The sequence below is a fragment of the Lontra canadensis genome, unplaced genomic scaffold (genome assembly GCF_010015895.1).
Source record: "Lontra canadensis isolate GAN:19392208 unplaced genomic scaffold, GSC_riverotter_1.0 scaffold50, whole genome shotgun sequence".
NCBI lineage: Eukaryota > Metazoa > Chordata > Mammalia > Carnivora > Mustelidae > Lontra > Lontra canadensis.
In genome coordinates, this window is record NW_022631044.1 from 23,083 (window position 1) to 49,468 (window position 26,386).

At 43.0% G+C, this 26,386-nt stretch overlaps 1 protein-coding gene across 3 annotated transcripts; it reads right to left on the reverse strand.

Moving 5' to 3' along the window:
• Positions 1-25,514, reverse strand: STAMBP (STAM binding protein). Of its 3 annotated transcripts, none has more exons than XM_032873615.1 (10): positions 25,459-25,514; positions 23,329-23,546; positions 13,151-13,226; positions 12,768-12,863; positions 11,299-11,665; positions 9,190-9,314; positions 8,167-8,304; positions 2,698-2,810; positions 2,032-2,131; positions 1-670 (listed from the first exon to the last, which is right to left on the reverse strand). In XM_032873615.1, the coding sequence occupies exons 2-10, from the start codon at positions 23,529-23,531 to the stop codon at positions 614-616; spliced, it is 1,275 nt and encodes a 424-aa protein (XP_032729506.1). In that variant the 5' UTR covers positions 23,532-23,546; positions 25,459-25,514; the 3' UTR covers positions 1-613. The 3 variants fall into 3 exon arrangements, 2 of the variants coding, with proteins under 2 accessions (XP_032729506.1, XP_032729504.1); XM_032873613.1 differs by lacking the exon at positions 25,459-25,514 and adding an exon at positions 24,955-25,261; XR_004384550.1 differs by lacking the exons at positions 1-670; positions 2,032-2,131; positions 25,459-25,514 and adding exons at positions 5,629-5,780; positions 24,955-25,267 and having other exon boundaries at positions 2,724-2,810.
• Positions 25,515-26,386: the final 872 nt, after the last annotated feature.

Below are 26,386 nucleotides of genomic sequence, written 5' to 3' on the forward strand. Positions count from 1 at the left end.
TATGTTAATTGTTATTTTATTGTAGAGGAAAAAAATATCCAGACATATTTGTTAAATAACAATACTTCCTGACAAAATCACTCTTCAGGGTTTTTGGGCCTCACCATCTGGTCAGACATAGTGAGCTATCCATCACCCTTGTAATAAGCTTCATTAATGTTGTCATAAACCACAGGAAAACCCAAAGATTTTCTAAATGGCTTCCAAATTTCTGCATAGATGCCCTTAATAATTCCAAAGGTAAACAGTAGACAAATAGGTGGAGAAATTAGGAGCATAGCTTAGAGGGAAAAAAAATGTTAACAACTTGTGAATCTAGAATAAAGGGTATAGATTAAGTGTTCATTATACCATTCTTTCAACTTAATTTTTTAATTGCAGACAGACTAAAAAGTTGTCTTAGTGGGATCATGCTATTTTTCCACACTTATGTAAAAAATACAGCCAATTATTTCTTTTTAAACCAGAAATAGAAAATCAGTTCTCCCCCAGGTGATACTCACTTTTAATTCTGTCTAAAAAGGCTTCCAGAGCTTTCTGGAAAGTTTAAATTAAGGGCCTACAGTACACTGATATGGTTTTATAGTTCTTGGGAAGTGTTCGAGTCAAATTCTCATCGAAGGTCTGTGATGGTCACTGCTCTGTCCACAACAGTCACATGGCTGCAGCTCTACAACAGGGAAAGAGAAAAAAAGGGAAAGTTCTGGAAAATTCTAAGAAGTCACTTTTTAAACCTTCTTGTTTAACATGCTTATTCTGGCTAGTGGTTTCCAGTCTGGAAGCCAGACTGCTACTTACATGCGGTTATGGTGAGAGGCCCTGGAATCAGTGACTCCCCAATCCCTATCTGTAGCCTCAATCAATGTGGGCCCTGCATATCTTCATTTACTTTTCAATTGGATGTATATTCTAGAGTTGTTCATGAAATTTACGTTTCTTTGAAAGAACTGATGAATTCATTAGTTTTTTTTTGGGTGACCTTGTCAACCAGCTAATACAGCGTACCCACTGTCACATGGGGAATGCTTAGTTTCATCATGCAAAAGGGGTCTTTATAACTGAAAAACTGAAAATGTGGGCACTCTTTTTGCAGCCACTATTTCAACATCCTGGTACCCACACATTTATTACATTCCCGGCAGACTGACCTATTTTGGAACAGATCTGTCAGAAAGTTCTTTCTCAAACTCAGCTGAAAACTGTCATTCTGTGAGGACTTAGTTTCAGTTCTGGGAGGCCTACGAAGCACACTCGATACCTTTTCATACAATAATTCTTCTTTCACTGAAAGTCGGTTTTCAGATCCTCCCTGAGGTTTCTCCTCTAAACATCCCTGGTTCCTTTCATGTGACAAGATTCTGAGTCCCTTTTCCATACTGGTCACTTTTTGGTGAACCCAAAAGAAATAACACTCCATGGCCAGCATGGAGGGAAGCAATCTATCACATTAGATTTGAGGGACAAATTGAAATATACTGATCTTACTAGCGACTGAAACTTTTTTTTCATGGACTACAACTTAGGGGAAAAAAAACCTCCTAGGAAGGTCAGAAAAATAAATCCCTATTATTTAAGCAAAATTTCAGAATCAAATATATCTTACCAATCTTAAGGGGCTTTTTTCCTTTGATTTTAAATCTCTCACTGAAGTACAGCCTTAGCAACTGGCATTGATGAAGGAAAAAAACTAACATTTAATAAGCCAGCTACTGCACCAGGTACTTTCTTCAATTAAGCCTCTCTCCCTATAAAGTAGGTATTATCATCATTATCATCCCCCTTTCCAGATGAGTAGGCTGAGGCCCAGGAAAATTAAGTCTAATCCAAGATAGTCCTTAAATGGCAGAGCTACGACTCAAATCCGTTCCTATCCCACACCGCTTCCCACGTATGTTCTTTTTAGGAAGATTTGCAAAGATAAATGACAAGGTTGATCCTCTGCGTGGGTCAGAAAGGACAATGCACCTCATCAGCTCAGACTGTCCTCCCTGCTTGACGCATAGCCCCAATTTCTTCTATGTAGATACGTACACAGAAGAGAGGTGGATCCTTGCTGTGTGGATGAAATCCTTTCTGGCGACAGGAAGAAATCTCCTCTAGTCCATGGTCAGTTAGTTTAAAGAATCCAGTTCTGCAATAAAAAAAGCAGGCCCAGAATCAAGCAAAGGTGTTTCCCTAGTCCCAAATACACATGCACATGCACACGCGCGTGCACACACGTGTGCGCACACACACACACGGAGTTTGTTTTGGCACATCGGCCTCTTCTCTGCTGAATGAATCAGAGTTAGAGAATGACTCATCACTGCCACCACACTAGTTTGCTTGGAGAACTCATAGTAAATAACAGGATTTAGAATGAAAAAGAAGTTAACTGAGATAATCTGTTTGACTTTGAAATTCTTTAATTTGACACCAGTCTCTTAAAACTCCTGTTGCTTCAAGTCAAACACTTTAAATTTCTTATGTCCTTTTCTTAGAAAAGCATAAAAATTGTTGCTCTGGCTATCTTTTTTAAAACAAGCACAGGAGGTGTATCAGGATATGGTGCTTAGAAGGTAACTTTTAAAAACAGCCAATTACGACCACAATCTATATATTTTACAGAGAACAAGGTCTGCCAAATAGAAACCTTTTCCTGAGAGGCTTTTCCCCACTATCTCCTTATAATGCCCCAAACTGCATCAATGTACTTACTCCTGGAATTTGGGGGAGCAAACAATGGCTATTGACTCCGGCAACATCATCTGGTAGGAGCAATGAGTGTGTAGGTCAACACTGGAGAGGAAGGCGGTCTGTGTGGGATGAGTCTGAGAAGAGGAAAAAATGTCTGAGATGCTCCTCAGTGAGACAGCCAAGCCTGGCCCATGAAGGAAATAGAGCCAAAGAGCTCTCAGCTGGCCACAATCTCCTTCTCAAGCACAAAGCCACTGGCAATCACGATGGGGCAATGCCTGAAGTTCATTACTTTTTGAGCACTGTAAAGAAGTATAGCTTAATAGGAGTATGTGAAAAAACTCATAACTTCTAATGGACCATCAAGACTTATTTGGCCCCTCACAAACTTTCTCTCTGCAATGGAGAGCCATCCATTCTGGAATAGATGGTAGACGCTGTTCAATACCTCAACATGGTAGAAGTCAAGGACTTAACAAACCCCAGGTGGGTGAATGATTCTTCTTTTTTTTTTTTTTAAAGATTTTATTTATTTATTTGATAGAGAGATCACAAGCAGACAGAGAGGCAGGCAGAGAGAGAGGAGGAAGCAGGCTCCCTGCTGAGCAGAGAGCCCGATGCGGGGCTCGATCCCAGGACTCCGAGATCATGACCTGAGCCGAAGGCAGTGGCTTAACCCACTGAACCACCCAGGCGCCCCAATGATTCTTCTTCTTGGCAGAGGTCAGGCGTGAGTGTGCAGCACTATAGGCAAAAAGAGCAAATGCTGTCCTACGGCGAAAGAATACCATCTAAGGATGTGAGAAGCTGGGGGCAATCAGGATTTCAGTGGTAGTTAAATCACACAAAGACCCTTTCTTGTTTGGGAAAAGGACTGAAAAGGACTAAGATATTGAAATTTGAGGGTAATCCATTACAGCACCATCAAAATGTACATTCAATTGATCTCATTTGTTTTCAACCATTTAATGTTTTATTGAGCACACTGTTAGTACACAAATGAACAGTCACATAATGCCTTATGTTCATCTTAGAGGAGTATGAATACAGATAACAAGAATGGAAAAAGAAAGCCCCAACAGGACTCAAAAAGACTACCAACCTTCACTGATAGAAGGGCCAGAACATAAGTGTACTCGATCAGTGTTCTCAAACCTGCTGTGTATGAAATGAAGCTCCCAAGGAGCCTGTCAAAAGCACTGGCTCCTGTGCCCAACCCTAGAAATATCCATCCGGAGACTTTTTTTTTTTTTTTTTAAAGCTCATTCAGGGGCAGCTGGGTGGCTCAATCAGTTAAACATCTGACTCTTGATTTTGGCTCAGGGTTGTGGGATTGAGTCCCACATTGGGCTCCATGCTGGATGTGGAAACTGCTTGGGATTCTCTCTCTTCCCCTTTGTTTTTTTCCTCACCTATAAATAAATAGATAGATAGATAGAAAGTTGATTCAATGATTCTTATGTGCAGTCTCATCTAAGAAGCACCCCTCCACACAAAGCCGTGGCCAGCTCATTGCAGAAGAGGTCTGCAGGCCAGGAACAAGTCAGCTGAGTGCTATAGCAAATCCACACACAGGTTCTCTTGGGGCAGGTATGAACTCTGGTGACCACAAAGGAAAAACAGTGTCTACCTAATTATGTGATCCTACAGGACAAATGGCCTGTACCAACAACTTTCATCCCACAGTTAGAACAAGGAATTTTAACTGGGACAAACGAGGCCTATACAAGCTGATCTAGGCCACTGATCTAAAGTTGGGTTAGCTAGAAAGACAATATAGAGACACACAGCAGGAGCTCAATAAATAATTGTTAAACTAAATCAAAAACCTTTTCTTGAGCCTCTATTCCCTTCTATTGTGCTTTTTCTCCTTCCCTTCACAATTGAATTTCTTGAAAAAACAGTTGTGTCTGTCATGCTGGAGACAGAGGAAGGCATTTTTATGAAGAGAAAACAATAAACCAAAGGAGCAGAAATGAACAAGGAGGTTGAATGCTGGGGGCAGCTTCCGCGCCTGGATGGGAGGGAGTAGCCACAGGACAGCGATGGGAGCTAAGGCAGGGCTGAGGCAAGCTGAGGGACGGCCGTGAATCCTGGGCGGGAGGGTCACCCTGTAGCCGGTGATCAATCCGTGATCATACACACTTCTGGACCAGGGCACCTGGTTTACAGCCGGCAGAGTACAGAAGGAAAAACTGATCTCCTCCATAATCCTCTTGCCAAGTTTAGGATGTGAGCAAACCTCTGCTTTTTTCTGCTTTTAATCCCCAGTTGGGAAGGAATGGTACAGAAAGATCACTGGGGAAAAAAGCTGAAATACTATCAACTTCAGCTCTAAATTTGTTCCTAGCTGGGCCTTCAGTGACAACTTAGAAATCCTTTTATTCATTTGGGGCTGAGTTCTACCTGCAGTGTAAATAGTAATTACCCAAACATTCCCCCATCTCCTCCAGGTCCTAAAACCACCTGTCTCCTCTGGCCAGGCAGAGCATCTAGACGGCAACCCTGTTGAATCAAATGAATTCCACCAACCCCTCCACACAGAACCTCCAAAATCTCTCTGTAGCTTTCTTTCTTCAATTCTGTCTCAGTGTTTTCTCCCCCATAAGAAGATAAGCCCCCTTCTTGTACTTCTGATTGAATACTTTCCTACCTCCACATTACCTGGTCTCTGTCCCTCTACATCTCCTCTCCTGGTTCCACGATTCTCCACTGAGCTCTGCTGGCTCACTGGGCATACAAACACATTCACACAGCTATACACAAGAATGTAGATAAGCCTTAAAAATGTTAAGCAAAAGAAGCCAGACACTGAAGAATACATATCATGATCCTATTTATATAAAGTTGAAAGTCAGGCCAAACTAAAGTGTCGAGGTCAGGGATATACAAGTAGGTAGTAAAACTGTTAAGAAAGCAAAGGATTTCCAGAAAAGGTGGGAGAGAGGTTACCTGTGTCAGAGGGCAAGCGTGACAGGGCAAGACCATGGAGCGGAAGCATGCCTCTCACAATGTTCTAATTCTTCACATGGGTCATGCATGTACGTAGGTATTTGCTTCATGATTCACTGAAGTGTACCTTTATCTTCATGTCCTTTCTTACGTTTTTCCAATATAAAGGTTTCAAAAAAACCCAAAATCAAACCAAAACACATGTTCAAGCCTTTCACACTAAGCCATAAATCAAGCAAATACTCTCTCAACCTGGCTATTCCTTAAATCACCATCCCATTTTTTTCCTTTTCCCTGTGAACTAAACTCCTTCCAAAAATAGTGTACATTTCACCATCAGCACAACCTCAATCCCCATTACTTCTTCAAACTCTATAGCATTTCTCCTCCTCTGGCTTTGGTGCCTTAACACACTGCCTGCCCTCCCCCTGTTCTTCCACCTCTCTGCTTCGTGACCAACGATTATTCCCTATACTTCCCTGGGGGGCCTGCCCCCAACCTACTGGTGAATCTCTTCTTGCTCTCCATTCAACTCCAGTTCCAAGGCCTCCCAGGTCAGCTCTATGCAGAGGTCTCCCAAATCCACTTCCTACCCTGACCTTGCTCCCAAGTCCCAGCCACATTTCCAACTGCCTGCTAACTACCTCCACCGACAGAAAGCCTCACACATACTTTAAATTCAACATGCTCAAAACTGAACCCACAATTTATCCCACTTCTCAAGTAAGTTATCCTCCTGAAGCCCCTGTTTCTGCTTATGGGATAATCACTGCCACCCCCATGAGTCAGGCCTGCTAAGTCACCACTGGCTTTTACTCATCCTCCTCTTGCTCATTACCCACATCCTCTGAAATCCTATATTCATCTCCTTCCCAAATGCAATGTCATCACCCTAGCTCTCATCAGTAGATTCTATCACCCCCGAAACCTCTTATATGATCTCCCTGCCTTGACCTACTTTAAAATAGCTTTTATTTTAGATATTCTAAAGAATGGCTTTGAGCATAGACTTGCTCTATTAAAAAACCTTTAAAAACTCTCCACTTACTACAAAAGAAGTATTTTTTAAAATATTTTATTTATTTATTTATTTATCAGAGAGAGAGAGAAAAGGAGAGAGAGAGAGAGAGCATAAGCAAGCAGAGGCAAGAGAGAAGCAGGCTTCCCTCTGAGCAAGGATCCCAATGTGGGACTCGATTCCAGGACCCTGGGATCATGACCTGAGCCGAAGGCAGCGGCTTAACCAATTGAGCCACCCAGGCATCCCAAAAGAACTATTTTGCCTATCTGCCCAGGACCCCCCCAGAACATTGCTCCAATGCATCACATTAAAGCTTATCGACCAGTTTCCTGATATGAACCATGAACCTCAACAAACCAGACCTCTCAGTGTCTCAGGAACATAGTCTGCTTATTCCAGTGCTACCCCCTGCACATGGAATTCCCCCTTAGCCTATCTTGTCAAAATTCTGGGAAATCAAGCCAGGTGCAATCCTCCCCTCCGAATTCCATAGTGCTGTTTGCACCTCTGGAAGCACTTGGCACCTTCTACCACAAGTGAAGAGTGATTACTTGTCTCTTTGTCTAGTCTCCTTTATGAGACTAAAGCCCTGTCTTACTCAAATTTGTATCCTCCGGCAGATAAGAAATAAGTTTTCTGCCACCCACATACTATATAATAGGGGGTACCCAATAGAAAGCAAATATGTAGGTCATGGAATGCATACAGGAGGGGCACAGAATGGCCTCTTGGGTATTTCCCAAATCTAACATACAAGTATGTGTAATCTCCCTAAATCCAGAAATGAGCAGACTCATTTGTAAGTAAGCCTATCACAAAACATGAAAAGTAGCTTGGTCTGTGGAGTGAGGGATTGAAAAAGAATTGGGAAAAAAAAAGTAGAAATGACCTCTAGGGATGGAATTATATTTTACCTAAATATCACCAGGCTACTCACAATAAGCAAACCCTTGAAAATCTGCCATAGTGGTGACCCAACTGGTTTACATAAAAGTATACACTGTTTTAACAAAGACCAAATGCAAACATCTGAATTATCTTCCTTGGTTCATTAAAATAGTTTGGTTTATATACCTTTCAGGAACATCATTTGTGTGAAGTAGGCAGAGCCTCTACAGTCAATATCCACATATGAGTATATGGCCCTATGAGTATAGGCCAGCATCTTACCACCACTCATACTCACAGGGAAACTGGGACTTTATGGGAAACAAGTTCATTTTGATTAAATTAAATTTTTTTAAAAAATTAAATTTAATTTTAAAAATTTTTTAATTAAAAAAATTTTTTTTTAAATTAAAAAAATTAAAAAGCCCTAAGTAGTTCCCAAAAATCAGTACCGGAGTGGAAGCAGCCAAGTATGCAAGGGAAGTCAAGTGTGCCTCTGGAGAAGGGAAAAACAGTCACCTAAATAATCTGGCCATAGTTCACTTTGCTCAAAGAAAGAAAGAAGCAGCATGTTTATAACCTGGGGAGAGAGGAGGAGCCTGGCCCTCGGAGAGCTCGGGGTTGCTTACATGGATCCAGCCCAGTGTGATGAGACCCTGCTGATCCTGTATGAGGAAGAGCTCTTCTTCATTCTCCGTGTGGCAATAATCAGACCCGGCACTTTGCTTGGGGATGAGAACATGAGTAATGGTAAACTCATTCCTCATCTGTCAAAGGAGAAAACAGTTTGTCACCACTCCCTGGCACTTATGCAACCCCCCACTGTCACAGTAGTTTCAAGGTAAACATATGTACAACAAAGGCCATTCTCAAGCCAGCATGAGGACTGGTGCTCCCTGAGTCCCTCACTCAGTGGTTTCCAACCTTGGCTGCTCATGTGCACTGCAGGGGGCGCTCCACAAATCCCGGGGTGCCCACAGTCCAGTGGGAATTTCCAGGGGGAGTCAAATGGGTCTACTTGTGGGTCCCAAGAAGTTCTGGGATAATACCATTTCTCTTCCGTTGCTTGAGTCTAAGGTAGTTTCCCTCTTACTGGTTCTCTTAACCCTTCTCATCCTCTAAGGCTCAGTTTCAGTCTATTCCATTTCACTCATTTTTGCATTCAGCAGTTAGCAATGGGTTCTTCAAGTGCCTTTATTCAATGACATTTCCTTCCTCTGAATCCCTAACGCTCTACCACATATACCATTCAGTGTGTTATTCATCTTTGGGTGTATCTCCCATCTCTTCAAAATGCTTGGGTACGTTCTCTGGACAAATGCTATGTGCCTTACATTTTGGATAATCCAAGGCCTACCATAAAGCAGATACACAAAAACTGATATACAGGTAATGCTGGCTCTTCCTACCAAGTTTAGAGTTATCTATTTCTTACTACTAGCATGAAAATAACCTGTTCAATTCAAGGGACCATGAAAATCAATAAAATGCAAGGTCACCACACTCAAGGTAACACTGCATTATGTTATCCTCGGTTCCTTCTGCAGAGGGACCGTCGCAAACAGTAACTGACCCTGGATATCTTCTCTGAGAGTCACAGGAGGCCAAGGGGGAAGGTACAGTCTCAGCTCAGGAAAGCGTTTGGTTTTTACCAGTTTTCCACAGAGAATTCCACATGTCTCTACTCCTCGGGCTGTGTTGGCACTGGCTAACTGGAGGAACTGCGGGCAGAGCCTCTCGGGCACCGCCACATGGCGCAGTCCGTCAATTGTAGGAGCTGTCATGGAAAAAGGAGAGAAGTCTGAGACCAGGGGGAGAGCCTTCCCAAGCAGACCCCAGAGCTGGCAGTCCTGGGAGAGCAATGCCAAATCACTGGGGTTCCCCAAACTGTGGACAGTGAGTGGGGATCTCATCCTGACGGATGAGGAGGAGGAGGGTTGTGGCCACAGAAACTGCAAGTGCATTACTTTAAAAAGAGGCTTGAACAATTCAAGTTAAGACAAAGGTGAACTACTACTCAAAACAAGTTCCTGAGTTATTTAGAAATTCTCAGTCACAACCTAATATAAAGGATTTTTTAAAAAAATAACCTCATTCAACTGAGTTTTTATTTTTATTTTAAATCTCTCTTTTATCTCACATAAGAATATTGGAGAGTAGGACTTTCAAAGAAATATACCAGATATATTCTGGGTAGTGGAAAATACCTTGGGTAATGAATTCTGAATTTATTCATTTAGAAGAACGTTAAAATGCCAAAACAAAACAAAAAAACCCCATCTGGTCCTCAAAAGAGGCATGAATGCACAGAGCAGCTCATAAGCCTGGTTCAGAATGCCAAGAACAGGCCCAGTCACTGGACACCAGGGAGAAGCCCTGTGAGAGACCACAGGCTCAAGTTAGGGTGTGTCTTTCATGGTCACATTTTCATTGAAAAGAAAAGAAAAGAAAAAAGAAAAGAAAAGAAAAGAAAAGAAAAGAAAAGGGATGTTCTGTTTCTGCACATGTAACAGCAAGCTCTGAACTGCTGGGGAGGTAACAGACAGGGGAGCAGGCAGTCACATGGCGGTGGGACGGTGGCATGTGAGGATTCTGAAGGAAATGTCGGCACAGTCCTTTCCTTGCAACTCCATAACCACTCCCCAAGTGCACACCAGTGCGCTCACTGTGCTCAGCTCACAGGGAACACAAATACAAGTAAGATTCAAGCCCCAACCAGGAAAAAGTTAAAATCTAGTTATTGGCAAATGACTACACAATCAGGGAAATGATCTCAACCACATTACAGATACTAGAGATTTGAGAGTCTTAAGGAGAACAGAGTCAGTCTAAATGAAGGGAAGGGGATCTGGCAAAACTTTAAGAAAAGCAAGGAAGGCAGAGATAGAGAAAGGAGATTTTAGGTTCAGGGCGAATGTTAACAAACCTCCTTGGATAAAATAGTACAGGGGCTGCTCTGGGAACATGACAGCCCAATCTGACCAGAGCACAGAATATGGATGAACAAGAGCAGTGGGAGACAAGCCTGCCAAGTCCATGGGGAGAAATCCTAAAGGCCAGGATTCGGAGTCTGGAACCCTTTGTCCATCCACTCTTACACTGTCCTTGTAAGTGGATCTTCTGCAAAGCTGACTTCCTTAAATACTACTTGAAAGTTCTTTCCCAAAATGATCTGTTCTACTAACCGAGGTATATGCACCATTTTGCTGCTACTGTTACTGTCTCAGACAGTCTCTCAGCGGTGAGAGGAGGAAAGACTGCCAACAGTTTTTACAGCTAGCCTGAATCATCACGGACTACGTATAATATTGAACTTGACCAAGCTCCTTAAGGAATGGGATCATTTTCAAGGCAAGTGCAACTCTGTAGCCCATTTTTATTTTTTAAAAGTAAATTGTTAAATTATAAAGTGATACTATAAATTTCAGATTCCCCTTCTAGAGGGCCAACAGTATTCTCTAATTCACTAAACATTTTGAATCTCTGTAAAATCCTTAAAAGTGAAGGGTCTGACTTTCAAGGATATTATGAGCTCTTCAGAAAAGTGACCTGCTCCAGGTAAATTATATGGCTGAAGGAAGAGCCACCCGCACATGACAGCCAGTGTCACAGGACCCAGCATGGCAATACTGACCAAAGGGGCTTCTGTGACCAGGGTTTAATGAGTGGGATCATAGAGGTGATCTTGGGCTGAAACCCACAGAATGACACTCTGTTTGGGGGCCAATGAGATGGAAGAGGCCAAGAGCAAGTGGACTCACTACTTTCTGAGTTGCTCAATGATCCCGGTTTCAAGGACCTGTCCACCACGGGTGGCTTGGCAGGCCTCACGGTCGTATTACAGTCCATAGACTGTGCAGATGCCACAGGTGCCGGGGGGAACACATCTGGGGAGGGCTTCTCCAAGTCCGGCACCAAGGGGCCGCCTAGGCCAGGGTCCACCTTCCCAAACTCCTGCACGATCTTCAGTCGCTCCTTTTCCAGCTCCTGGTTCCGAATCATCTCCTCAAAGGCATGGAACTGCTCTTGCTCCAACTGCTGCTGCTTCTGCTGGGCCACCCTCTGCCGCTCCTTCTCCAGCTCCTGCTGGATGGCCACGCTCCGTGCGAGCTCTTCCGCTTCCCTCTTCTGCAAAGAAGGAAGAGGAGTCAGGCTTACACGTGACATTCAGGTGACTTCACACCTCGGGAGGACAAGGCTTTGCAGCACAGTGATTTCCTAAAATGTGCACCTGCTCCGGCCCGATTTCCCAACACGGACCTCGCGCTTCCCTCGGCAGTTCCACGCTGCGGAATGTCACTGCTTGCGTCTAGCTGGCCACTGCAGACTGACTCTGCAAGGTCCTGATCCCCTAACTCCCCTTCCTCAATGGCTCTTTACTAATGTATTTTCTTCTTTACTGATATCTTGCAATTTACCGTCTAATCCTCATAATCTGTATCTAACAGTTTTATTCTGACTGTGCTGTGCATACATTCTTTATCCCAACCAAGGCTGCAAAACAGAACCAAATCCAAACTTCACCCTGCTGTATTGGGGGTCTTTACTGAATTTTAACCCAAAAGGAAGCCTCCAAAATTTTCCTGCTGATCAGTTCAATACAGAGTGACATTTTAAACTAATAAGAAATATCAAATAATAATCTCCTTCAATAAGGTTTTCACTCACTCAGTCCCTTACAAATAGATGCCTCATAGCTGTTTACTGCCCTGCTAATTTGCAGCAACCGAGTTCAGAGAAGGGCTCAGCAGAGCACTACAAAATAACGTGGAAGGGCCCCCAACCCACAGGAAGTATTCACATCTGACACAGACCACACACGTGCCTTGAGAGTTTCTCAATGTGTCCTAACTCACTCTCCCTAACAAGAATCATTTGAAAACAGATTGAAGAGCAATCAGTTATTATAAACAGGTATAACCAAATGTGAATCAACACCCCAAAATTTGCTGATCTAAAAACCTGTCCTTAGATTCTCACTCTAGATATAGCAAACAAGATTTCCTGTTCCTCAAGTTACCCTGTAAGACAAGCAGGCTAAAACTATGTTAGAATTCTCAGCCTAAACACTTGTGTTCCACTCTTTTGAGTTTCTGGTCTTTGCTGAAAAAGTAAAATATGACAGTAAAATCACAGGATCTGCTAAAATATCATATTGCAATGTCAGGGCACAGCCAAAGAAACCACAATAATTTCTTTTCTTTTCTTTTTTTTGCTGTTATATACTTACCTTTTCTTCATTATATTCTATATATTCTTTTGTATATCGTTTTAATAGCTCTTCCTTCAGCTCTTCTGCCTTGGGAAATGCAATTTCCTTCAACTTCTGAGACACAAAAACAGAAAACAGAGAATTAGAATAATTCCCAGCTAATTAAGTACAGAAGTAAAAAAGACTTAAGTCAGCTTGGCAATGGCAACAATGTTTCCCAAAACAATGTAAAATACCCTCTACTGTACCATACCTGCTACTTCATAACCGATCTGGTGAAATGGCCTTATCTCCCGTTGCAGGATTTGAAGCTCAGATGCGGACACCACTACTTTTACCTTGAAGTTAGTCTGTGCTGCTTTGAAGCTTTTAGATGGGCAACAGTGAAAGTGAAGACCCACCTTTACTGTGTCTTTCTTTTCAGGAATGACAGCCGATTTGTAATCTCGATGCTTTGGGAGTTTCTCAATAAAGAGCCTAAAGGAATGGATCAGAATCATTATCATGCAAAGAAAATGTCCAAATGTCCCACAGACTCTGAAGCAAAGCAACTCCCATGTCCTGCAGCCACCACAAGACGGGTTTCCAGACATACAGGAAGGGGTCACACAAACCCAGTGACCACGTTCCCCACCCACCTTCAACCTGTTTCTCTCTTCGCCTGAATCTGGTGTGCAGGAAGCACCAGACTCCCACAACTAAAAAGATGAGTGTGGGGTGGGGAGGGGGCAAATTTAACCTGTGCCCAAAAATTTACCTCCAAAGAGATTCTTTTCTTATTATGACCATGACAGGCTTCCAAAGGAAAGGGCCTCCGTCACAAATTCTTCTTCAAATAAGACTGGCAACCAAGGGCAGGAGGCTGAGAAAATCCATGTTCTAGACTACTCTAGCCCTGTGACCTTAAACTTGGCTTCTTTTTCTTTGGGATTCATGTGCCTTCAAAGCAGAATATTCTTTGCATCATACTAAGCACTGAGATCCTTAGACAGTACATGTGTTGTATGTGTGTAATATGTGCATGTTACGTGTGTGATGTGCATTACGGTCCTCACGAAAAGTTCTTAAAGAAACTAAATGCTAGATTTTCTCTTCCAGTTTTATCCGTAGCTGTAAAGCTCAGTGGGAAAAGTAAACTGAGTCAATTCACAGATCTCTAATGTTTATGATGTGGGAACAGTGGGAAGAGTGAAAACAAACAGAAGTTCAGTGACTTGTCACAGCCCAAAGTGGCAGATTCAACAGGCCAGTTTGAGAGTCTACACTTCTAACCACTATATCACTCTGCCTCTACATGGCTCCAGAACACCCAGAACTGTTGGAGGGGTACTGAACAAAGATGTCCTTTAATAGGATTAAGGTGTAATGAATTCAAACTGATACCCAAAACAAATCAGTTGAGGGGAGCTTACCCACAGCTCTAAAATACCATACTGTAGTTGGGACTAACCAATTCTTTTCCACTTTCTGCCCATGGGTAGGAGTAAACGGAGGAGGAAGCCTCAGTAAGGGGAAGGAAGTCGACCTCCACCAAAGCAAACTCTTTTGAAAAGAGCCCTCCTCCCTTGGTTCTATATTAGGCACATAAAATTTTCATTTCAATCCAGTTTGACAAGACCCTTCAGGCAGGGATGAATTCTAAAATCAAAATGATTCTAAAACTCTCCCCTTTGGGTTCACAGAGAAAGATATAAAACAGTATACTTGAAGTCTATATTTAAAACACAGATTCATTTGGGGGAACCTGGGTAGCTCAGTGGGTTAAGCCTCTGCCTTCGGCTCAGGTCATGATCTCAGGGTGCTGGAATCGAGTCCCACATTGGGCTCTCTGCTCAGCAGGGAGCCTGCTTCCTCCTCTCTCTCTCTGCTTGCCTCTCTGCCTACTTGTGATCTCTCTCTGTCAAATAAATAAATAAAATCTTTAAAAAAAAATACAGATTCATTTGTTCACCCATCAAACCCTGAAGAAGATATTAGGATAAGTAAGGCTAGTTCTTATGTTCAAGACACCTATCTATAATTCAGTAACACTCTCTTGGCTCTACAAGACCAAGATACCTGTTCCTAACTTTAGCAGGCTGAATGTGCTTTGTATGGAAGCCTGAATCAGCCCAGATAGCACCATGTCACATGACCACCACACTTTATATGCACTTGTGCTCCCAACCTGAAGAACTGAGAAGTGAGGCCAGAGATTCCTGTGTCTTGTGCTTCTCTGCAAGTCCCTCTAAAGCCAGCTTAGTGCCTGCATGAAGAGGCACTCAATAAATATCTGAGCAATAAAATGGTCTTAAAACCTTCAGATGAGGTGAGTTAAAAAAAGAAACCCGAAGTATACAAAAGTGCATTTGGTATGCCACCTGGTCTGTAAGAAAGGGGGACAATTCTCTATGTGTTTGTACATACATTTTAAGTACACAGTAATACAGGAAATCAAGGAGTGAAACCTCTCACCACACACCTCTATTATTTTGATGTTGAACCATGCAGTGGAATCTAGTTTATAAGGTAAAACTTCTAGACAGGTACATGAATACCTTCCTCTTGTCCAGCAACCATAGTCAATTCTCTGAATGGGGACCGTATGGGCAGAAGGGTCTCTTGAAACCAGAACAGGCAACCTAACCCATTGTCTGTACAGAAGGCAAGTGCTCAGGGGGGAGGGAGTAGGCTCTGGAGCCACCCTGCCTGGGCTCAAATCCTGGCTCAGCCACGACCAGCTGTGTGAACTCCGCCACGTTACTCAGTCTCACTACCCTTCAGTTTCTAGATATATACTCTATATACGGAGACAAACTAGCACTACCTGATAAGGTTGCTGGGATGCTTAAAGAGATTTTTTTAAAAAGTGCTTAATGAGCACTGGGTGTTATATAAAAGACTGAAGAATCACTGACCTCTAACTCTGAAACTAATAATACATTATATGTTAACAAACAAACAAACAAAGAAGAAAAAGAAAAAATAAGTGCTGAGCACAGTGCCTAGCACATAGCCAACATCTGCTACAGTGGCTATGTACGCTATACGCTTTACTAATAAATAAACAAAAAGTGTGAACAAGAACCGATGAAGATATTAACACCAGGGCTAGAAGTGTTGCAGACACAGAATATCTGTGGCCCAGAGGTATACTGATCTCTGGGGTTAGATCTTGTTGCAGCTTAGAGAGGGGAAACATACCAAAGCAAAGATGTATTGGCAAGAACACAAGCAAAAGAGCCTGTTGGGACAATGGGGATAAAAAGAGATACACAGAAAAGGAAATACAAAAGGTAAATATACAAAAGAGTATTCAACTTTACTTACAATGAAAGAAATTCAAATTAAGACAAGGTACCATTTCCATATATCAGATTGGCAAAGGTTTAAAGGTTGATTATAACCAAAGTAGGGTGAAAGGAAATGGGTGTCCTTACACACTTTTAACAGGACTGTAATTTAATAATACATTGTATTACCACGGGACTGTAATTTTCCTGGGGGTGGGGGGAGACAACTATTCAAATTTTAAAATCTGCATATCCTTTAAACTCACAAGTATACCTCTAGGAATTTATCCTACACAACAGTACTAAAATATACATAAGACTATTCAATATAGCATTGGTTGTAAAAGTAGGGAAAACTAAAAAATTAAATGTCCATCAATAAGGGATTATTTAATAAATTACGTTGCACCCAAATGTGAAGAACATAATCATTCACTCATTCATTCAACATATTTATTGAGCATCTACTATGGGATTTGGCAGTGAACAAAGTCATAAATCCCACCTCATAGGGTGTGTGTTATGGGGTGGGCGGATAAACAATAGAAGAAAAACTATATTGATAATCAGTGCTAGAAGTCTTTAATAGGGAAGGAAAACAGGAAGTGACAGGAGAGGGAGTGGGATTTTATATAGGGCAGCTAAGGAAAGCATCTGAGAAGACGGCATTTAATTAAGCACTGAGAAGACGGTATTTAATTAAGCCTGGAAGAGACGAAGCCATGAAGAGATCTGGAGCAAGACTGTTCCAGGCAGAAATGAGATGGCATGAAATGAGATCAGTATGACTTGATAGGGAAAGATATGACTGTTAAGAAAGCAAGTTGTAGGGCGCCTGGGTAGTTCAGTTGGTTAGCCTATGGCTCAGGTCACGATTCCAGGGGTCTGGGATCAAGTTCCATATCAGGCTCCCTGCTCTGTGGGGAGCCTACTTCTCCCTCTCCCGCTGCCTGCCACTTCCCCTGTCTGTGCTCTCTTTCTGTCAAATTTAAATAAATAAAATCTTAAAAAAAAAAAAAAAGAAAAAAGAAAGTTGTAGAACAGAATATACTGTATGAGCTTATTCACATTTTAAGAAACAAGAATAAACACATGAGCCTAAGTGCTTGCATGGACAAACATTTCCCTCTACACACAAGAAATTAACAGTGGTCATCTCTGGTGGATTCTTTCAACTTTAGTATTTCCCTGGCTGGGTGGTTTGAAAAAAAATTGTTTTAATCATGAATATTAATTTTCTATACAAGTAACTATTTCAGAGAGTCCAGCAGAAACTCTATAACATGGAGGGACGAAGGACTCTCCTCTCCGCTCTCCCAATCTTAGAAATTGATCAGCAAAGTGAGCATGATCACAGACCCTAGTCTATAAGCCCCGATCCCAGAAGAAAACATTTTCGATACAGGTGACAGACCATTTTCAGCAAGCAAGTCTGTGCTATAGGAGGCTCACACAGGAGACAAGAATTGCCTAAGTCCTCTGTAACTCCCTTCTATGTAGCCTAGTCAATGACCATAAAAAGCTGTGAAAGAATTCACCGCCTGGATTATTGTCTGTGCTCATCATGAAAATATGTACTGATTTAATATGCTGAAGATCCTGCTATACCGGGGTCTGCAAAAGGCAAAGCATTCCTACAGGATGGAAAACCTCTGAGAGGGAAATGTAATTCAGATCACTCAGGTGCCTGAAGTGTACCGGGGAAAAAGAACAAACATGCCTTTTAAAACCCGGAATTAAAGTATCCACAAAAGGTCTAGAACAATGACTTGCAATAGTGGGGGAGGCAGCGGAGTGGTGAGGGAGATGCCTGCTCCCCTCCCTCCTCTCTCCTCAGTTGTAATAACTGCCTAAGTGAGCCACTGTTACTGACAAGAATATACCAAGAAAAATGAAGTAGAAAACAGACTGAGAATATTAAGGCAGAACTTTTTGCAACTCCTACGGCTTGTCAGTTCACAAAATCAGAATCAGGGTCTTAAAGATACCGGTGAGAAAAATGAAAGTAGCTACACTTATTGCTTAAGGTCAAGCCATCCAACAAAGTCCCAAATCAAACTCCAAATCTAACAAGGCAAGTAAATGAGCCACTTCATCCCACCCCCTTCTCACTGAGCTCTCCTCCTGGCCCATTTTGTGGTATTAAATGGTCCCATCAGTGGGAACCATATTACAGGGACAGGTTCCCCATAGTGATCTTGCTGTGAACATGGATATTCGTGTCACTCAAAGTAACCACAGGTCACAGAACAAAATCGATTTAAGCATCTGTGTACTCTTAATCCTACGCCCACTTGCCTAGCCAAGAGCTTATTGCTACAGTTAAGCTCTTTCTTTCCGTGCTGTACCATTGGCTTCCCCTTCTCCACAGGTTCCTTTCCATCAGCAAAGAAACATGCTCCAGAATCTCCCATCTTAAAATACCACACATTCATGCGCTCCTTGTCCCTCTTCAGTTACTCCCTTTACTCTCTGTCCAAACTCCTCCAAAGCGTTATCTATGCCAGGGCCTGGCAAAGTACAACTAGTAGGTCAAGTCTGGCTTGCCATCTGTATCTGAAAATGAAGTTTCGTTGGAACACAGCCACACCCATTTGTTCATGTGTTATCACACTACAGAGCTTGTGACAGAGATCAAATGGCTGCAATGCCAGAAACGTTTACTCTCTGGCCCTTTATAGAAAACATGTGCCGACCTCTGGGCTGTACTCATGGTCTCTGCTTTCCTAGCGTCCATTCACCTTCCATCCCACCCTGATCCAATGTCTTCTTAGTCCTTTCAGTGAAACCCGTTTACTAAGATCACCAGTGACATCACGACACCAACCCCAACACCTCACCCACCCCATCTGACCCATTCTGACGCAGCTGGCCACTCTCCTGCAAGTACCGGCCTCCTTTGGCTCCCATGACACCATTCTCTCCTGGATTTCCTCCTGCCTCTCAAACCTCCCTTCAAGTCCCGTCTGCTGGTTCTCTCTACCTAACCAACCTCGAGGCTCATCCCATTCTATAGTCTTATTATCAAGGTTTCTTGATCTTTGAATGTGTCATGAATCCTCCTAGCACCTGATGAAGCCTATGGACTCCCTCTCAGAATAATTTTTTAAAGATATAATATAAAACATGAAGGATTAGAAACCAATTCTACTGAAATACAGTTTTCCAAAATATAATAATTGTATTGTGTGCTTCTTTACTGTTATTTTGTTAATACATTAAAAAAAAAAACAGCATCTACTTGTGGCTTTAATAACTGTACTGTAATTCAGAAGTAAAGGTAAGTGTAAATGCTATTTTTGGATATCAACATCAATCATAATGTGCTACAAAATATCAACTTTGGAGCGCCTGGGTGGCTCAGTGGGTTAAAGCCTCTGCCTTCGGCTCAGGTCATGATTCCCAGGGTCCTGGAATTGAGCCCTGCATCGGGCTCCCTGCTCAGTAGGGAGCCTGCTTTCCCCTCTCTCACTGCCTGCCTCTCTGCCTACTTGTGATCTCTGTCTGTCAAATAAATAAATAAAATCTTTAAGAAAAAAATATCGATTTCTCCCGGTGGTGACAGCATTACAAATATTATTAATACTACTGTGCAAAAATGGAAGGAAATGCTAAATTTCAGTGAGAGGTTAGTAAACAAGAAAAGTTGTTCCCAACTGAGTTCATGGAGGCTAAATTCTATCGATGAATCCCTGTGGGGTTCCTGGATCTCTGATTAAGACCTATCTGCCAGAAGATCTCAGCAGCTCTCATGGCTTCAGAACCACTCATATGCCGAGGACTTCTTATATCTCCAACCCAGACCTCTCCTCAGTTCAGACTGGTACATCCAACTTCCTGCTGGATATCTCAGAGGCATCTTAAACTTAACACCTTAACATGTCAAAGAAGCCAGGCCTGAACTCTTGAATCTCCTCCCCTTTGAATCTCTTCCCTTGAATCTCAACCCACCTTTTTTTTTTTTTTTTTAAGATTTTATTTATTTATTTGAAAGAGAATGAGAGAGAGAGAGATAGAGCATGAGATCGGGGAGGTCAGAGGGAGAAGCAGACTCCCCACCAAGCAGGGAGCCCGATGCGGGACTTGATCCCAGGACTCCAGGATCATGACCTGAGCTGAAAGCAGTTGCTTAACCAACTGAGCCACCCAGGTTCCCTCTCAGCCCCTTTTCTATACCATTCTCCCCATCTCAGTAAATGCGCCCACACATCCTAAAGTTACTCAGGGCAGAAACCTGAGGTCAGGGGCGCCTGGGTGGCTCAGTTGTTAAACGTCTGCCTTCAGCTCAGGTTACGATCCCAGGGTCATAGGATCAAGCCCCGAGTTGGGCTCCCTGCTCAGTGGGAGGCCTGCTTCTCCATCTCCCGCTCCCCATTTGGGTTCCCTCTCTCACTGTCTCTGTCAAATAAATAAAATCTTTAAAAAAAGAAACATGAGGTCAACCTTGACACCATCCTTCCCAAACTATCAGTCAGTCACATTGACTCTACCTCCAAAATGCCCAAACCACCTGCTTCTTTCCACACTGCCACACTCCTTCATGCCATTGCCATCAGTCTCTTCCTTGAATTGCCATCAGAGTTTCCTAACTCATCTCCCTGCCTTCTCTTAACACACCTTCCACCATTTACCACATAGTAGCCCAATTTATATTTTTTGGAATATAAGTAAAATTAAGTCATAACCTCACTTAAAACTCTGCCATGGCTTCTAACGCTGTCGAGATAAAATGCAAACACCTATGGCCTGCGTGATTTGGCCCCACTTGCCTCTCCAGCCTCATCCCCTTCTCCCTCCTCCCTTGCTACACTCCAAACACAATGATGTTCCTTCATTCCTCAGAACACACAAAGGTATTTCCTACTTAAGAGCTCTGAACACACAGTAACAGCTGTTTCAAACACTCCGCTCCATGCTCTTGGAAAGACCAACTCCGTGGCATCCTTCAAGTTTTAGTTTAAATTTTACCTGCTCAGACAGACCTTACTCTATTTGATACCCTTGGTTAATCTCTGTCACAGCACTCTCTTTGTCGCTTTCCTAGCATTTGCCTTACTCTCTGATATTTCTTTGCTTACCTGTTTATTGTCTTCTCCCATAACTACAAAGATACACCATGAAGGGCAGGGGCCACTTACTTCCTATGTATCCAGGACTTAGAGCAGTGCCAAGCGGACAGCAGATGTACATAATACATATTTGTCAAATGAATATGGTCCTTGCCCTCAAAGCACTTGCTACAAGAGGCTACAGGACCCAGAAGGTTCTCCAGAAAATACTGGAGAGAGTGATTCCATGATTCTATTTAACTTTCTCAACCATGATTCTTTGAAGGATTGTGCCCTGTGGCCTCATCCTGGGAAAACTCTCTACCAGATTACTGGAAATATACAAGAATATTATTTCTACCAGCAGTAGAAGAAAGGGAGTGTAGTCAAAGAAACTTCTCAGGAAAATAAGTTTTGTGCCTACTACATCAAGGAATGAAAAACTCATAATAGCAAAGAGAGGCAAAAATGTAATTTAATTCTACGTAACTTTATCAACACTGAGGTCACATAACAGGGCATGACGGCATGGATGGCCTGCATATCTCTGAGGAGACAGGGACTACTTCTAAATTGAAAAAATAAAGAGACAACAGCAGTCTTTTTTTCTACCAAAGGGACTCTACAATCACAGTACGAATCCTGGGAAGTCCACTTGTAGGCTTCTTTTCTTCAGAGCACCGGTTCTCAACCGGGCCATCAGAGACCATCAGGTAACATCTAGAGACATTTCTGGTTGTCACAACTCAGGGAGGGGATAAGGGGTGCTATTGGCATCTAGTGGATAGAGACCAGGGGTGCTACTCAACACTCCACAATGCACAGACAGTACCCATAACAAAGAACTATTCTGCCCCAGATGTCAACGGTACCAAGGTTGACAAACCCTCCTGCCGAGCAGTATGTGATCAAAAACTGAATGTGATACAACTGAAATGCATTTATTATTTTGGGGAGGACATGTAAGAAACTAATAAGAGGAACTGCCTCTGGGGAAGGGCACTGAGAGTTTAGGGAAAAGAGAGGGATAGGGAGACTTACTTTTTAAATATATATAACCTTTTGTGCCTTCTGAATTTGTACCTTGTATACATGTTACCTATTCAAAAAAGAATAAAAAATAACCAAAGATAGTCAGTGTGGCTTAAACTATGGTCTCAACTCTAGCTTCAACTCACAGAACATTATCAAAAACAAACTAAAAACAAGACCAATGTCGTAGATGAATCCTAATTAAAGAGTTAAAAAATCTAGGGGTGCCTGAGTGGTTCAGTTGGTTGAGCATCCGACTCTAGATCTCAGCTCAGGTCTTGATCTCAATGTCCTGAGATCAAGCCCCATGTGGAGCCTACTTTAAAAAAAAAAAAAAAGATCTGAGCCTTCTCACTCTGAAGTGTGGAACAAAGCATATCACGAAACCCAGAGCCTACTTCCTCACATATAGAATGGGAAGACAATGAGCCCTACCCCATGTACCTAGAACTATGAACATCACACGAAACAATGCAGGGAAAATACTCTATGAACTCTAAGAGTCATACAAACACATTATAGTCATTATTTTTCTAAAGGTCCTGGTATCCTGAAAGAACAAGGCTAGATGAGACCCTTTAACATTATTCCCTTCCTAAATTACACATCATTTCATCATCACTGGGGTTTTAGAAGTTGTTCCCTGTTAATTGCACTGCCATCTTCTATTTATGCTGCCTACCTAAGATGCTAAGTAACTCAAGGGAAAGGTCTCATGATGAGCCACACAAACTGTAGGTGGTTAATACCTATTCGATGATTTGCATGATCATAATAAAGGTTAAGAAGAAAAACCTTTTTCCTGAATCACTCGGTTTGTGACAAAAGAAGCAGAGATGACAAATTTTGGCTCTGCTAAACCTCAACAGTAATCCTATGATTAGCTGCCTTAATAAAGAGAGCACAGGAAAAACCTTCATCCATACAAAACGTGTAGTTTAACCATCCTCTCTCTTGCCTAACAGCTGGGCCACGTGGGCACAGGCCAAAAAGCTAGGTCTCTTACTCATGAAATCACTGAGTCATGAAAATAACACTTTCGGTACTCATAACTTTGAATGTCAAGGACAGTCAGTATGTAGGAGCTGCCTGCAAAGAATGATTAATGCTAATGATGTTGTAAAGTTCTCTAGTTTTAGCAATTCCGAGCAGAATAAATGAGCACAAGAGCAGAATGAGTGAGGCATCAGTCACCAGAAAAGAAAAAGGAAACTGGAGGTGTCTTACGTGATATACTTGTTATAGAGGATGAAGGCGTGTTCAATGTTGCCTTCCTCAGAGTAAATGGATGCCATTCGGATAATCTCGACTCCAGAGCGGAAGTACCGTCGGGGTGGAATGTCTTCATTTATCTCCACTGCGCTACCCATCTGGGAGAGGGCCCTCACCCGGTCTTCGGGTGGAAGGCTCACATCTCCATGGTCAGACATCAGGACCAAGAAGTTCTGAGACAGAAAAAACAGGTGGCATCAGCACCATGGTCCCCATCACCTCAACACAACCTAGCACACAGTATGGTTAGCCCACAAACTTCTACCTTACAGAGAAATTAAGAGAAAAATACCATACACTTGTGGCTTATATCAGATAAAGTCTCTTTCCCACAAGAAGGCTGAGACCCTCGAGGAAGTACATATCACAATGATAAAAGCATTGGCCGACTTAAAACCCCACAAAACATGTGCCATGATTAGGTGGGACAGGGAGTAAAACTATAATGGGGATTCCGTTCTACCCTTTAATCATTCCCTATCATGAGGTGGCCCTGCTCTCAGCACCATAAAAAGATGGATCGTATCTTATATTTTTTGTGCTACTTTTCCCACCAGCTACCCACTTCCATCTATCCCAGTACTTGGCATAGTATACTCAATGAACTTTCATGATGATTGTTAACTGATTTCAAGTTTGGTCATTTTTATTTAATGAGAATAATGACACTTTGCCATGGTGTACTTTTTCATTTCTAAGCACAAGGTGAGGGGAACTAGTCTGGGAATGAATGCAGACCAATCCTAGTTCTGCTCACTAAACCCCTCTTTCAGTCAATCCACATCATTCATCATGTCAGGGTAAGGAATTTAGATCTGAAAAACAACTTACTCAAATCTATCTTCAAAGACTAAGCACTCTTCAAATAACAAAAGGGCACAAAGGTAACTCGGTATGCAAAAAATAAATAAGTAAATAAATAAATAAATAAAACAGACCAACAAAAAACAGGGAGGGAGTTTTCCCTCCCTGTGCTTCGAACTGCAGTAATTCTACAATCTTTCTAGATCTGATTCTATTGCTACGATCAGATTCCAACTCCCAATTGGTATGACTCTACATCATTTTCAAGAAGAATCTGGGTATTTGATACACATTGTATTACAGCACACCCTAGCCAGCATGCTCTAGAATATACGACTAGAATAGAACGCATTTTGGAATTCAAGGCCCTCTAACAAGTGGTCCCACTTTGTCTTTTCAGTCTTAAACCTTACTCCTTCCCATCAGAGATCTTTCCCTTCAGTCAGGATTCTGATCTGCCCAGAAATCCTCAAGTGTGTTTCATTTGTCTATCCACTGTTTTCCCATTCTCCCCTCCAAGCCCTCCCTCAGAGAGGCTTTTCTTGGCCAATTCTACCTCTAGCTCACACTTCCCCCAAGCTTCCTCTCTAAACACCCTCACGAGTAGTACAAAAGCTGTGCAGACTACCAGGGATGCAAAGGCCTTCCATCTCCCCCAAAGCCGTTTTAGAGGCTCAGAAAGCCGTTCAGCAAATCTAAAACCTCCCCAGGCTGCCTAATTAGTAAACTCGATCCAGAGCCCATTAAAGCTAACTGAAGCTTGTTGCGCCTCAGTACCTCTGGGGAGATGATCTGTAAGGTCGAGAATGGAACCCCCTCCCAAGGCCAGCGAGCGGTACTAGAGGGCTGAGCAATACTCCAGAGGAGATGCAGCATCCGCAAAAAAAGGAGAAGGTGGCATAAAGGACTGAGGAGGAAAGACGAGGTCAAACGAAGTTGCAGGAACGAGCCGAGGGGGCGTATTCAGTGGAGAGGGACCTCCTGACACCTGCTTGAGGTCCCCTCCTTCAAGGCCCTCACGCCCAAGTTGCCAACCCAGGGCAAAATTATCCAAGGTTCTCGGGTCTTCAGAGCGCGGCAGGCGGAGACGCGCGGGGACGCGCGGGGACGCGCGGGGCCTGGCTGAGGCCGGAGCCGTCAGTGGCCTCGCGCGCAGCGGGCCAGGCAGAGGGCGCGGGGACGACAAGGCTGCAGGCCCCACACTCACAGCTGCCGCTCCCCTTCAGAGTCCGACTACGCTCCGGGCCTCAGCCCCACCACATTTCCCGGACCCTTCCCCACCTGTCCCCGCGGACGACACTTGGAGCTTCCGGAAACGTCACATCCGGCGTGCGCCCCGCCCCTCCCGCTGGTCTACCCATTGCACTTTCAAGAACGCAGGACCCAGGGCGGTGAGCTGGTGGGAGGGGTTAGAACCGCCACCTCCCCCCCACGTCCCCTGCCCCCCCAAAAAAAGACTGCCAATGAGGAGAGAGCTCGTCAGCGGCCATCTTGGTAAAGGAAAAGCGACAAGGTAGAAGGGACAGCGAGTAGTTAAAGTAGTTAAGCGATCAAGCTAACTTCTATTTGTGGAATTAATTTGACTTTGGGTCGAGTTTCCTGCCAGATAGCCCCTATACCACACTCACACAAATCCACAAATCAACATTCAAAAAGGGATTGGTGATGCAAGTACCTGGCTGAACTAAGCAAAGTTTCTAAATTGGTGGAAAAAAACAAAAAGCAAACTCTTGAAAATTTCTGCTTGTTTGTGTCACTTCCTGAGTGTGTGTCACTACCTGATAGCCTGAGGTATTTGGCAATCTCTTCTATTGCCTAGAAAAGAACTTAAGACTAACTTTTGAATGTTAGAACTCCAATACAATTATTAAAAATGAGTGTTTGGGGGCACCTGGGTGGCTCAGTGGGTTAAAGCCTCTGCCTTTAGCTCAGGTCATGATCCCAGTGTTCTGGGATTGAGCCCCACATCGGGCTCTCTGCTCAGCAGGAAGCCAACTTCCTCCATTCTCTCTCTCTCTGCCTGCCTCTCTGACTACTTGTGATCTCTGTGTGTCAAATGAATAAGTAAAATCTTTTAAAAAATAAAAATTTAAAAAAAAAAAGAGTGTTTGACTTCTAAGGGCCACATGCCAAGCAATGGAGACCGAAAGATCTGTATGATGCGGTTCCTGCCCCTGCAGCCAGGACAGGCAGCTGTTTACACCAAGTA

Bases quoted from the DNA above. Each gene is read 5' to 3' on its own strand.
- STAMBP (XM_032873613.1), bottom strand. From the start codon at position 25,053: ATGCTGCATCTCCTCTGGAGTATTGCTCAGCCCTCTAGTACCGCTCGC. The intron at 23,547-24,954 runs GTACTGAGGCGC...TTTCTGTCTCAG, and splicing joins TACAGATCATCTCCCCAGAG to AACTTCTTGGTCCTGATGTC. The intron at 2,132-2,697 runs GTAAGTACATTG...TTTTTATTGCAG, and splicing joins TGCTCCCCCAAATTCCAGGA to AACTGGATTCTTTAAACTAA.